At 41.7% G+C, this 14,404-nt stretch overlaps 1 protein-coding gene across 6 annotated transcripts in view; it reads left to right on the plus strand.

The window, feature by feature from the left end:
• Msl3 (MSL complex subunit 3) overlaps positions 1 to 14,107 on the plus strand; it is a 29,964-nt gene extending 15,857 nt beyond the window's left edge. For all 6 annotated transcript variants that reach the window (XM_052170693.1, XM_052170694.1, XM_052170696.1 and 3 more), the window contains 4 exons: positions 720 to 829; positions 3,314 to 3,413; positions 6,620 to 6,704; positions 10,458 to 14,107. In XM_052170693.1, the coding sequence (XP_052026653.1) occupies positions 720 to 829; positions 3,314 to 3,413; positions 6,620 to 6,704; positions 10,458 to 10,557 (395 nt within the window). In that variant the 3' untranslated portion in view covers positions 10,558 to 14,107. The remainder of the gene's footprint in view (positions 1 to 719; positions 830 to 3,313; positions 3,414 to 6,619; positions 6,705 to 10,457) is intronic.
• The last annotated feature ends 297 nt before the right edge of the window (positions 14,108 to 14,404 follow it).

Here is a 14,404-nt window from a genome sequence, read left to right on the forward strand (position 1 = left end):
GTGTATAGATGCTTTGTTTTTATATATGTCTGTGCACCATGGTGGTGCTTAGTGCCCTCAGAAGACAAAAGAGGGTATCAGATCCCTTGGAACTATAATTACAGAGAGTTGTGATCTGTCATGTGGGTGCTGGGAATTGAAGAGGACTCAGTGCTCTTAACCTCTGAGCTGTCTACCCAGTCCAAGTTAACACTTTTAAAGTGACTAACTTAGTGGCCCTACTTTTTTTAATTTGTTGAGCTGTAATCCACATACCATACAGTTTTCCCATTTAAAATATCCAATCCAGTGGCTTTTAATGTATTAGCAGATTGCAAAACCATCTGTTTCACAACATGGTTTCAAAATATGGTTAATCCCCTCCCCACAAAAAGCACATGCCCATTAGCAGTCACTCCCGCCCCTTTAGAGTCCACGAATCTCCTTTCTCTTCTCTGGTTTGCCTATTGTGCATATTACGTAGGAAGGGAATCACAATATGTAGCTCTGTGGTGGATCCCTTTCAGCTTAGCATAACCTTGTCAAGGTTGACTCATGTAACACATATCAGTACCAGGCTAAAAATAACATTCATAAGATGAAGGTCATATTGTTAATGGGTTATAGCTTTTGAGAATTGATTTAGATTCTGGTCTGGTGTTTATCTGGGTCCTGAGAGTGTCTCTGGTTCTGTCTCTTTGTAACTTTCTGGTAAATGGTTGCAACTCTCTCTTTGACAGAGACGCCTGTGCACAGCAGATCCTCTTCCCCCATTCCTCTGACTCCAAGTAAGGATGGAAGTGCTGTATTCGCTGGCTTTGAAGGGAGAAGAACCAATGAAATCAATGAGGTAGGGCACTTGATGCCCAACTCCAAGAGTTCTTTTACCCTTTGTGGTTGCTTAAAATCCTAAGTTCTCAAAGTATCATGTTACTTTACAAGAAACAGCAGCAATACAATAGTGAGGTTCCCGCTTAATGGTATGTTCCTGTTTTCAAATCTGAGAAAAATGTCAGGACTCTTGTTTTATAATTATAATGATCTTTTACCCTAAATATCATTCAGTTATTAAAATATTTGTATTTGTATTTTGTATAGCATATCAAAACTTTTATTCTTAAGAGCCCATGGGTACACAGTTTGGGTTCGGTGGGCCATGTGATGTCAATGAAGATGAGTCAACAGCAGAGTAGCTTCAAACAATCTATACATGAGATAGATGTGTGCTGTGTTTCAATAAACTGTTATCGTGGACACTGAATATGAGCAGTATATGATATGCATGAGCTAAAAAAACTCTTCTTTTTGCTTTAATAAATCATTCATAGGTTATCTAAACCACCAGGTCGTTCTCTAGAGATGGGATCCCAAGAGAGACGACCAGGAGATCAGAAGATAAAGAGGACATAATATAGAGAAAAGAAAGTTTAGGATCAGGTTTTCTTTCACGGGTTATTTGTTATGCCAAGCAAATTTATTTAAGAAGTAAAATGGAACAGAGTCAGCGGAGACTATTATTCAATGGACTAAGTTAGAGGGAAGCTAATCAATGTTGCACAGAGGGCGCGCTGGGTATCCCAGGGGCATTGCAGAGCAAACACACAGCAGCCTTGAGAGTCATGATCATAATTCCCATGGTGGAAAAAGATGGCTTCTCAGGATCTGAAACTATTCTTTGTTTTAGAGGAAGAACTGGGTTCCTTTTTCATATACAAGGGCCTCAGGATAAAGCTCCCAGTTAAGCAATCCAGCCCTCAACAAAAATCATAAGGATTGTTTTGGGGCAATATAGAAATAAGCATAAAACATTTGGATAAGATGGTTGCTGACCTGTTTTTTTGAAATCTAATAGCCATCCCTTTGAAAGCATGCTAAATGCCAGCAGTAGACTGGATGTTAAGCCCATTAACTTGAATGCCTTGCCACTACAGGCTTTGCATTTATGGGAAATGATATTTCTTCAAAAAAAAAAAAAAAAGAAAGAAAGAAAAAGAAAAGAAAGAAAGAAAAAGAAAAGAAAAAAATGGGGCGGAGGCTTCCAGTCAGGCTAAGACTACTTTCACTCGGGTCAGTGCTGCCATCTAGTGGTTAATGGTAGAGCAGGGTGCTTTGTGGTAATGAAGTTTAGCAGTCTCTTGGGACTCAGGAGTCTATAGTGACTTTAAGGACCTTTCAGAACCTCTTCTACGATGGGTTTTAACCAGGGTTATTTATCCAAATCACTCATGTCCCTTTCTCCTCATACCAATTACCGATTGTATTTGGAAAGGTTCTGGATGACCACATGGCTGGTTAAGATGCGCATTGGTTTTCATGGAGAATCTCTGTACTAATTACAGAGGCTTCCCTCTGAGCAACACTCGATGCCCAAGCAATTCTCAGCTTCCCGTGTGGGCACTAGGTTAGATGCTGGGTTGGTGCGAAGATGTTAGAACTGGCTTCCAAGGATGAGATGGGGAATCTGCATGAAGGCTGCAGAAGCTTAAAGGAAGCCGGAGCCTTCCTCCTGGCATCCCAGAGCACTTGCGAACTTGTAGTTTCTTTTATGCAGGTCAACGTGTCAGCATTTGTGATGTTTTGTGGGTGGGCACCCTTCTGCTTTTTCCCATAGTGGATTTCCTGCCACATTGGTTCTTCTGTGGTAATAGATCTAAGATATAACAAAAATGGACTAGGCTCCGGTTTGCTGATGGACTAAGGTATTTCTAAAGAAATTCACCAGAATTCTGAAAGATAGCTCTCACTTTTTCCAAAATCCCCAGTCCATCTAGCATTCTGAAAATCAGAGTAAAGGCAGAGAAACCAACTCTGAGATGATTCAGCTTAGTTTTCATAATGACTCAAAGAGTCAGGAATTAGGGACTCTTGATATTCTTGATAATCTTTCCTGTTTGAGGGAGGAGGGCTAAGTGGCTGTGGTAGTGTGAACACTTATGTCCCCAGCTGGTGGCGCTGTTGGGGAACATTGTGGAACCTTTAGAAAGCAGAGCTTGCTGGAGGAAGTGGGTCACTGGGACTGAGCCTTTAGTTTTTATAGACCGGTCAGATTACCCGCCCACTCTCAGCTTGCTGACATGTAGTGTGAGCAGCCAGTCTCCCAATCCTACCAAGATGGAATGTATCCCCAGAAGATGAGCACTGTCGGAAAGTTTAAACTCCAGTATCGTATTAATCTAATTTTAAGTTGGTCTGACCCTCACATTTATTATGTGCTCACGATGTAGCAATATTGTTTCATCCTTTCCATATGATTTACTGTTATAGATTTAGAAGTCTATCTAGGAGAGCCACCATTTGGAATAAAGGAAGCATTTAAGTGACTTTTTTTTCCTAGGTCCTGTCTTGGAAACTTGTGCCTGACAATTATCCGCCAGGAGACCAGCCCCCTCCCCCTTCATACATTTATGGTGCACAGCATTTGCTCCGATTATTTGGTAAGAATCCCTATTCTTTGTTTTTGTAGCTTTCATTTTTCTTATTAGCCTATATTAACTACATAAAATAGTGGCTTTCACTGTGTCTTAGTTAGGGTTTTACTGCTGTGAACATACACCATGGCCAAGGCAACTCTTATAAGGACATTTAATTGGGGCTGGCTTACAGGTTCAGAGGTTCAGTCCATTAACCATCAAGATGGGAATATGGCAGTGTCCTGGCAGGCATGGTGCAGGAGGAGCTGAGAGTTCTACATCTTCATCTGAAGGCTGCTAGCAGAATAATGGCTTCCAGACAGCAAGGATGAGGGTCTTAAATCCCACACCCACAGTAACACACGTACTCCAACGGGCCACACCTACTAATAATGCCACTCCCTGGGCCGAGCATATACAAACCACCACATTCCACTCCCTGGCCCCCATAGGCTTCTTCAAACACGTGAGTCTTTGGGGGGGGGTGTCTACCTACCCATAACATAATATAAAAGTACATTTAGTTCAACTTAAAAAGTCTCCATAGTCTATAGTAGTCTCAACAATGTTAAAAGTTTGAAGTTCAAAGTCTCTTCTGAGATTCATCCAACGTCTTAATTGAAATTCCCAAAGCAAGACAGGAAACCAGCTGGGCAAACCACAAATTCTGCATCTCCATGTCTGATATCACCGTGATCATCAGATCTTCAACTCCTTTTTCATCTTTGTTGACTGCAACTTCTTTCTCCTTGGCTGGTTCCACTCCCTGTTAGCAGCGTTTCTCAGCAGATAGTCCACTACTCTGGCATCTCGAACATCTTTGGGCCTCTAAGACAACTTCAGGATTATAGCTTCTTGTTCTAATGTCTGGTATGCACACATGATCTAGGCCGCTGCAAAGAGCTGGCATCATTTCTCCAGCTCTGCCCTCTGTAGTGCTCTAAGCTCAGGTTGATCCCCCCCACTGCTGCTGCTGTTCTTGGTGATCATTCCATGGTATTGGCATCTCCAATAGCAACTACATTTAACCAATAGCCTCTCATGGGCCCTCTTCATAATACCAAGCCTCAACTCCTTTGCATGGCCCCTTCAGTCCTGGGCTGCAACTGCAACTGAGACTGCACCTTCACCAATGGCCTTCTATGGCCTCACAGTGCCAAGACTCAGCTGTTTTCCATGACCCTTTCATGCCTTCAAAACCAGTACAACCCTGGGTGACTCTTACACTTCACCAAGTACAGCTGCAACACAAGGGGCAACCCTTAGCTATCTCTGGAACACAGCTTCTTTGTGTTCTCAGAAAACATATGCCAGAAGATTTCACCTCAGTGATGCTGGTCTCTTCTTAATGACTAATTTCTTATTAGCTCCAGCTAATCAGCATCAATTGTCCCAGTATTCCTTCTATTTTTCACTCTAAAGTGAGAGTGAAATATAGAGAATGAAATGGCTGAAGCTGCCGAGTTCTGCTGCCTGCAGGAGCTAGAACATGTCCCCCTTGTTCTATTACATTATCACCAGCTTTCTGTTTTCCAACTCCCTCACTGCCTAAGCTTGACTGTCCTGGATCTTGCGCTGTAGATTGACCTTGAACTCAGAGATCTGCATGCCTGTCTCCTAGCATTAAAGGCATGTACTACCACACCTAGACTTAAGCTTTTCTTCACCTAGAACTTGCTCTGCCCCAGGCTAGCCTTGAACTCAGAGAGCTGCTTGGCTTTATCTCCTGGGATTAAAGGTGTACACCACCATACCTGGATCTAAATGTAGCTGGGTAGGATCTTGCCCCAAAGTCCCACCCCTTTAATCTGTTATCTCTTAGAACACAGGGTTCTGCTCCTTTTCACTTGCTGGTGCCCCTTTAATACTCTAACCATTTATTTTATATTTTTCCTTCTATGCTTGCTACAGTTGTTCAAAATGCTCTTCATGAGACTTAACAGAAAAAAAAAACAAAGTTTCTGGTGGGCTTTTTTGAGACTTCCTTTGTCAATACAATTAATATAAGTCTCTTTACCTTAGCCTCAGGCAGACTCTTCTGGCAGGGGCAAAAAGCAGCCACATTCTTCACCAAAATACTGTAAAAACAGTCTCTATACCACATACTGAAATTCTTCTCTTCTGAATCCTTTTGGGCCAGTTCTGCACAGTTCAAATTACTCTCAGCAACCAAGTGTCCTATATTCCTGCTAGTATGGCCCATTAAGCCCAACTTAAAGCATTCTACTACTTTCCAAATCCAAATGTCCAAAATCTACATTCTTCCAAACAAAAGCATGGTCAGGCCTATCACAGAAATTACCCAGTCCCTAGGACCAACTTCTATCTTAGGGTTTTATACTGTGAACAGACACCATGACCAAGGCAACTTTCATAAGGACAACATTTAGTTGGGGCTGGCTTGCAGGTTCAGAGGGTCAGTCCATTATCATCAAGGCAAGAACATGGTGGCATCCAGGCAGGCATGGTTCAGGAGGAGCTGAGAGTTCTATATCTTCATCTGAAGGGTGCTAGGAGAATACTGACTTGCATGCAGCTAGGATGAGGGTCTTAGAGCCCACATCCACAGTGGCACACCTACTCCAACAAGGCCACACCTTCTAATAGTGCCACTCCCTGAGCCATGCATATACAAACTGTCACACACTGGGATATTTTCATGTGTTTATAGAATGCATGGTGATCATAGAATAGTCACACCCCTCATTATCTCATCTCTTGTCCTAACTACTCATCCTTCTATTTCCATGTGGGATGTGTGTGTGTGTGTGTGTGTGTGTGTGTGTGTGTATTTTATTACAGTTGCTGGTAGGTCCATGGTTAAGGAAGGAAGCAAGGATTTACTTGTGGTTTCACAAGTAAATCAAAGCAAAATTTACCAGTGTTTTCACTACTGAAGAAATGTCTCTCTCTCCTAGCAATCATTCATTCACATCCATGGATGGTCAAAGGGAAGTGGGGCCTCATGGTATCCTCAGTCATAGCAGCCTCATACTGCTTGGCTCTTTTTTTTTTTTTTTTAAACCAGTGTGTGACTTATGTGGAAACCTGGTTTTCTCTTTAAAGAAAAAGCATTGGATATACTTTAGTTTCATAGACTTGCCACTATACTTCTGTTCAGTGACTGATTGTTTGCTAGCATAGTTCCCAAAGTAACCCAGCTGAGCCCACAGTGAGTCCTGCCCATTGTGGCATCCTGCTGATTACAAATGCTTTTGTTTTTAATCCAGTGAAACTTCCAGAAATCCTTGGGAAGATGTCCTTCTCTGAGAAGAATCTGAAGGCTTTACTGAAGCACTTTGATCTCTTTCTGAGGTATTTTTATTACCTTGTCACACCTACATCTAGTAGCAAACATGTGACTTTCTGAGTCTTAAGGTTAGCACACATGGAAGGTAGCTCTGTGGTATTTTCCAAATTGGGGGTATATGATGTTACCTGAATAGGGTAAGATATAAAGGGATTTTTGGAGGGTTATTTGTTGGTTTTATATCTGTTTTATCCTTCATTTCTCCAGTTTCTGGGTCAAGGATACTGAGGTGAGGTATGGTTTTATGTCACTAGAAGAATCCAGCTGGATAACCCTGTAAGCAGAAAATGAATCATAGAAGTACATTGATGTTGATTTTATTTATTTTTTTATCAGGAGTACTGTAAACATTGGCCTCTTTTCTTCCGTGTATGTAAATTAACTTAAATATTAGCCTAAAATGATAATAAGTCTGAGTATATGCTGGCATTTACAAATTCAGAGAAAGGTATTGGATTCTCCCCTTGATAAAGCCAGTCATTTTCTTATCTAATAGCGTATTTGACCTGTGGTTCTGATGCCCACCTTCATGCTGTTGGCCACTTAGTCCTTCCGTGCCATCCAGATATCTGTTTATTATGCCCTTACTTTGTCCTTCAAGGCTGGTCTTCACCGTGCCGCACTCAGCTCAGCCTAGCTACTTGACCTGAAAGGAGCTGTTTTCTTTCTACTGGGCCCCATTCTGACTGATCGAGGAGTTGCAAGCATAGAATACTCTACCCAGACACATCAGGCTGAAAGTCTGAAAAGGTGTTGTGAATGAGATACCAGAATTTTGAATGAGATATCCTTGAACATCATACACTTTCCAGCATTTCATTGAAAACTGGTTTTAAAAATACTCTCTTCCCTCCCAGATGCCCCTTCAGACAAACTCACAATTCTGTTTAACCTAACATTTTGTGTACTAAAAGGAAATAGCACTGAGCATGTGTGAAGAGACTAAAGGTTAGTGTAAGGAAGCCTACAGATTTTGAAGTATTCCTCATACAAAACAGAAGTTAGGACTTTAGGAAATAACATAGATCGTTTTATAAATAAACCTCAGAGTAAATAAAAATACTTTTTAAAAAGTAGACAATGGCAACAATTAGAATTAAGGAATTAAACACTGACCTTCAGGAAAGTGCAAACAGCACCTGCTGTCTCCTGAGTGTTTGATCTTAGCCATTCTGACTGGTGTGAGGTGGAATCTCAGGGTTGCTTTGATTTGCATTTCCCTAATAACTAAGGATGCTGAACATTTCTTTAGGTGCTTCAGAGCCATTCTAGTTTCCTCAGGTGAAAATTCTTTCTTTAGCTCCATACCCCATTTTTAATAGGATTATTTGGCTCTCTGGAGTCTAACTTCTTGAGTTCTTTGTATATATTGGATGTAGGGTTGGTAAAGATCTTTTCCCCTCACACCAGTCAGAATGACTAAACTCAAAAACTCAAGTGATAGCAATGCTGGAGAGGATGTGGGGAAAGAGGAACAGTCCTCCATTGCTGGTGGGATTTCAAGCTGGTACAACCACTCTGGAAATCAGTTTGGCAGTTACTCAGAAAATTGAACATAGTACTAGCTGAGGACCCAGCTATACCATTCCTGGGCATATACCCAGAAGATGCTCCAACATGTAATAAGGACCCATGCTCCACTATGTTCATAGCAGCCTTATTTATAATAACCAGAAGCTGGAAAGAACCTAGATGTCCCTCAACAGAGGAATGAATACAGAAAATATGGTACATTTACATAATGGAGTACTACTCCATTTCTTTAGGTGCTTCTAAGCCATTCAGTATTCCTCAGTTGGGAATTCGTTCTTTAGCTCCATACCCCATTTAATTTCCCCATTTTAAAAACAATAAATTCATGAAATTCTTAGGCAAAAGAATGGAACTAGAAAATATCATCCTGAGTGAGGTAATCTAATCACAAAAGAACACACATGGTATGCACTCGCTGATAAGTGGATATTAGCCCAGAAGCTGGAAATACCCAAAATATAATTAAAAGACTACATGAAGCTCAAGTGTGTGGATACTTTGGTCCTTCTTAGAAGGGGGAACAAAATACCCATGGTAGGAGATACAGAGACAAAGTGTGGAGCAGAGACTGAAGGAAAATCCATCCAGATAAGGTCCCACCTGGGTATCCATTCTCTATACACTTATCAAACCCAGGCACTATTGTGGATGCCAACAAGTGCTTGCTGACAGGAGCCTGATACAGCCATCTCCTGAGAGACTCTGCCAGTGCCTGACAAATTCAGAGGTGGATGCTCTTAGCCAACCATTGGACTGTACACAGGGTCACCAATTGAGGAGGTAGAGAAAGGACTCAAGGAACTAAAGGGGTTTACAGCCCCATAGGAGGAACAACAGTATGAACCACCCAGTACCCCCAGAGCTCCCAGGGACTAAACCACCAACCAAGAAGTACACATGGAGGGACCCATGACTCCAGCCACATATGTAGCAGAGGATGACCTTGTCAGACATCATTGGGAGGAGAAGCCCTTGGTCCTGTGAAGGCTAGATGTCCTAGTGTAGGGGAATGCCAGGACAGAGAAGCAGGAATGGGTGGGTTGGTGAGCATGGGGAAGGGGGATGGGATAGGGGGTTTTTTGGAGGGGAACTAAGGAAAGGGGATAACATTTGAAGTTTAAATAAAGAAAATATCTAATAAAAAAGTTTTCAAGCCTGGCGGTGGTGGTGCATGCCTTTAATGCCTTTAATTCCAGCACTTGGGAGGCAGAGGCAGGAGGATTTCTGAGTTCAAGGCCAGCCTAGTCTACAGAGTGAGTTCCAGGACAGCCAGGGCTACAGAGAGAAACCCTGTCTCGGAAAAAAAACAAAACAAAATAAAACAAAAAAGTTTTCAAAAGTAAAAGAATGTGGAAACAGAAGAAAAGTACTTAGCTGCCAAGTGATTTTTAACATGGTTTCTTATTTAGAGAGGTGTGACAATTTAAGAAATTTGGACAGGGTGGAGGTAGCAGGGTGAATCTTGGTAGACTTCACAGCATGCTTCTCCTAGTCCAGATCCACTTAGCCTTTGTTTTGCTTTCTGTCTTGTGGATCTGTTTGCTTCGTGTTGTTGGTTTGGCCTTTTTTTTGTGATGGAATATCACAACATAGTTCCAGGTAGCCATGAATAGTGGTCCTCCCACCTCAGCCTCCCACATGTTGAATCACAGGTATAAGCCACCATGCCTGACTCTGGCCTGAAGTCCCTTCCTTCATCGGTGTATTGCAGCATCTTGAGCGACTTGCCCCATTGTAACAGGCACCCTCAGATATATCGGTCTTTTGACAGGTGATACTATCATCCAGACTTGTACCCTTTTGGTATGGCAAATTAGTATGCAAAGTACTGGTATTGGTTATTTTGTTTAGTTTTGGTGTAACTTAGTCTATATAATCAGCCTTGTGAGTTTCTTAAGTGACATTTATTGAGTTGGTCATAGATTGTTTTTGTGGTTTGGAAAACAGGAATGGGTTTATTGAGGTTATTTTTCCCAAATGCATGCATGTAACTGGTTCTGTAATACTGATGATGAAGAGGTTCAGATGAATAGTGATCGACAGAAACTACTTAAATGAGTGTTGTGGAAGTAATCAATAGAATCATGTTTTCTTTCTTCTACAAAAGAAAGGTTGAAATGTTTTCATATTTCATTGGCTGAAAGCTAATATTTGGCTTCAGGGTGTTCAGTTCTTAATATGATGCTCACTGGTGCCTTTTTTTTTTTTTATTATCCTTTCTGTAGGTTTTTAGCAGAATACCATGATGACTTCTTCCCGGAGTCGGCTTATGTCGCTGCCTGTGAGGCACACTACAGCACCAAGAATCCCAGGGCAATTTATTAAACTTTTGATGGTTCTGTAGAAACAGCTGCACTATGTGGCTTTATACTTTAGGTCCCAGGTGAAGTGGTAATGAGATGCTAGACCTACCCTGGGGGCACTCTGAAAGAAACAGGCTCTGTTTATTGAGTTCTTCACATACTATTATTTCTGTTAAGAATTACTTTCTGAGCTGAGCATGGTGGTCCATGCCTGTGGGGAGGGGGTTGATTTAATCAATTAATTAATCAATCAATCATTTTTTTAAAAAATGTAATGATTACTTCCCGGGTGCCTGAACGTATTCCAAAGTAACACTGCTACACGAGCTGTGTGTGCTAGCAGGATAAAACCAGCCATAGCTGTCTTCATTAGGGATACGTTCATGAACGTATACTTAGGTTAAACATTGTTCTGTAGACAATGCAGTTGGTTGTTAGCAAGAACCACACTGTTTTATTATTTGTTAATGTTAAACAAAAATGGTTTCGAAAACTGTTTTCTGTCCAACAGATCTTAGTCGGTGCTTGGAAGCCGCAAAGCACTCTCAAAGTATTTCTGAGGGAATTGATATTGATGGCAAAAAGAGGACTTACAGCTATGCATTGCTTGTAGGAGTTCCCTTTCTCAGAAACATTATTTTTGTTGCTCTAAATAAATAAAGCATTGCCTGTCTTGTTTGAGATTTTACAGCCATATTCTGCTACGTAATGTTATAGTTCCTTTTCTATGAAATGTTATTTTGGGTGATCTAAATAAAGTTTTACCAGTTTTGCTTGAAAGAAGCAAGAGGAGTTTTGCTCTGGCCTTCCCTATTCTTTTGATTGCAGGGCAACAGTCGGGTAACCTCTTTACTCCCAATTTTTTGTTTTCATTCATTTGCCCCATGTATGTTTTGGACCTTCCCTTTTCCACTTGGGCTCTCTTTGCATCCTGCCTGTTGGTGATTATGAGAAGTCACTGTGATTCTGTACCAACTTGTGGCTGGTCTGTGGGTCCTGATGGGTCCAACCCACATCTGTACTTCTCCACGTTGGCCAGCTGGTGTGATCTGCAGTCATCCTTTTAATTTCTCTCTCTCTCCCTCTCCCTCTCCCTCTCCCTCTCCCTCTCCCTCTCCCTCTTCTTCTCCCTCCCCTCCCTCTCTCTCTCTCCCTCTCTCTCTTTCTAGTTTAGAGAGCTATAAAGGCCATGAAAGCATTAAACAAAGCACTTCTCTTACGGTTTAGCTCAGTTGATGTTAATTTTCTGAAGGCCTCTGGTCATGAACAAGAGCCTCAAGGACTTTTGACTCAAATGTTCCCATTAAAGTGCCTTGTGCATCACTGACTACTAAGATTCACTACCTCCAGATCACCTGAATAAGACATCTTCCCCTCTGTGTTTATTTAGTTGCTAACACAGGTGCAGGTTTGTGGGAACTGATTGGAACAGCCTTCCAGTTCTTGGTAGATATGATTGTTAATTTTAATTGTTAATGTAATGGATTTAGCATCACTGTGGAAACACACTTCTGGGTGTGTCTCTGATACTGTTTCAGAAAAGTTTGAACTTAAGAGGAAAGACCCATCTTGACTATGGCCAGCACCATTCCACAGACTGGGGTCCCAGACCCAGTGAAAAGAAGAAAACAAGTGGTATCCCAGCATTCACCTCTTTCTGCTTCCTGACAACATTACCAATGGCTTCATGTTCCTGCTGCCATGCTTCTCTTCCATGAGGGACTGGACCGTCAAACTGGGAGGCAAAATAAATCCTTTTCTCAGGTATTTTGTCACGGCAACCACAAAAGTGGTTCATAAGGGAACATTGGAATCGAGAAGTGGGGCTGCTGTGGGTCACAGGCATTTGGAACTGGGTTAGAGCTGAGAGTTTGGAACTTGAGCTAGAGAAGCCTTAGGGTGCTATAAATAGAGTTTAATGGGCTATGCTAGTGGTGTTTTGGAAAACTAGAATGCCAAGACAAATGTGTCCAGTGGAGATCTGGCCCATGAGGGTTGGGAGAGAAAAAGAGACTATTAAAAATTGAGCTATAGGCCGTTTGTGTGACAACCCGGCAAAGAATCTCTGGTATGAGTCCCTGTCATCAGTGCCATGTCCAAGGAACTGGAATGAGGCTAGATTCTAAAGCAATGAGCTCATTCACATGGTGGGAGAAATTTAAAGAAAGCTTAGCATTCAGGCTATGTAATATTTACTGACTACTGCTGTCATTCAGGTCTCCAGTGAGAAATAGCACAAATGAGGCAAAAGAAGACAGATGTGTCAGTTTGGCAGGGAAAGGAATGAATTTAAAGGTGTATACAAGGCAGATCCAGAGAAAGCAGCAGTACTTGTTAAAAGACATTTGCAACATTAAAGAGAAACCCCGTGCTCTGTATTAGACATTAGGGAAGGTTCCCTAAAGAGAAGACCTCACCTAATAAATACCCCATTTTGTGAAAATATGAATTCATTTGAAAGGAGAAATTGTAAACTGCTGATGGTGTTTTCTGCTTCTTGAAAGCAATTGCCTAGGAAACCCTGTCCTCATGGTGGGCACACACGCCAATATACCTGTAGTCTAAGGGAGCAGGTCACAGCAGAACTTTGTAGTATCACCCCCCCCCCTTCCATGGTACTGCCATACAGGTGTGAAAGATGTAGGAGTGGAGGAATCATAAAGACTTGCACTAGAGTTCCAGAAAGCACTGAGGCCAGGCAATGTGTAGCTTGGCTGGAGTCTCTGTAAGCAAGCCCTAAGAGGCTATTATGTAAAGATGTTAAAATGAAATCTAAGTTGCAGTATGGACCCCAGGATGTTGGAGGTGCCAGAATTGTGGGGCCTGAGGAAAACCCTAAGCAGGGAGCCATGTCAGCCCAAGAGAGAAGCTATGTCTGCTGCAAATGGCCCTTGGAAACCGATATGATTCTATCATGAGCTCCAGATGCTGGACATAGATCTAGGATTTGATGTTTACCCTGCTGGGTGTTGGTCTTTCTTTGGTCACATCTTTTCTTGTTGTAATTCCTACTGTTCCTTTTGGGAGTGGGAATGTTTATTCTTTGCCATTGTTTATTGAGACTTTGTAAGTTGTTTTTGATTTTATAGATGTTCACAAATAAGAGATTGCCTTGAGTCTCAGAGAAGACTCTGGACTGTTCAACACTGCTGGGACTGCTAAAAACTATAGAGAGTTTTAGAGAGGGACTAAATTTATTTTGAATTATGAGATGAAAATGAGAATTTGGGGGCTAGAGGTAAAATTTTATGATATAGTGATGTGTTTGGGTGTCAGGTTGGCCAGGGGTAGACTAGTGATGCTTGATCTTGATTATCAACTTGGGTGGAATTAGAATCACCCTGAAAACATGCCTTTGGATATGTCTATGAAGTTTAACTGAAGAGGGAAGACCCACCCTAAATGTGGATGGCACTATTTTAGGAACACTGAATGAAAGGAAAAGGTGAACAGAAAATCAAAATCCATCTCTCCTTGATTCCTAACTGTCAGTCTTGCTGCCATGAGTTCTTGCACCATAATGGACTGTATCTCTTCAAACTGTAAGCCAAAATAAATGTTTCCTTCCTTAAGCTGCTTTTGTCAGGTATTTTGTTACAGTAATTGGTGGGGATATGGAGATAGAGGTTGGGGGATAGTACAATAGGATTCCTCTCCATTTGCTTTATGTGGTGCTGGCTTAATGCTTGTGCACCAGTAGTATGCTCATGGCTTTCAATGCTGAGAATTTGCTACTGATAAATCCAGGAAAATAAGTTGTGTACCCACTGATGACTGCTCTGGAGACTGTTACTAAAGTAAATAGGCCACAAAACAAACACAAAGGTCATGAATCTGGGAAAGGAATTGTGTGTGTGTGTGTGTGTGTG

Source organism: Apodemus sylvaticus, chromosome X (genome assembly GCF_947179515.1).
Source record: "Apodemus sylvaticus chromosome X, mApoSyl1.1, whole genome shotgun sequence".
In the NCBI taxonomy this organism is placed as follows: domain Eukaryota; kingdom Metazoa; phylum Chordata; class Mammalia; order Rodentia; family Muridae; genus Apodemus; species Apodemus sylvaticus.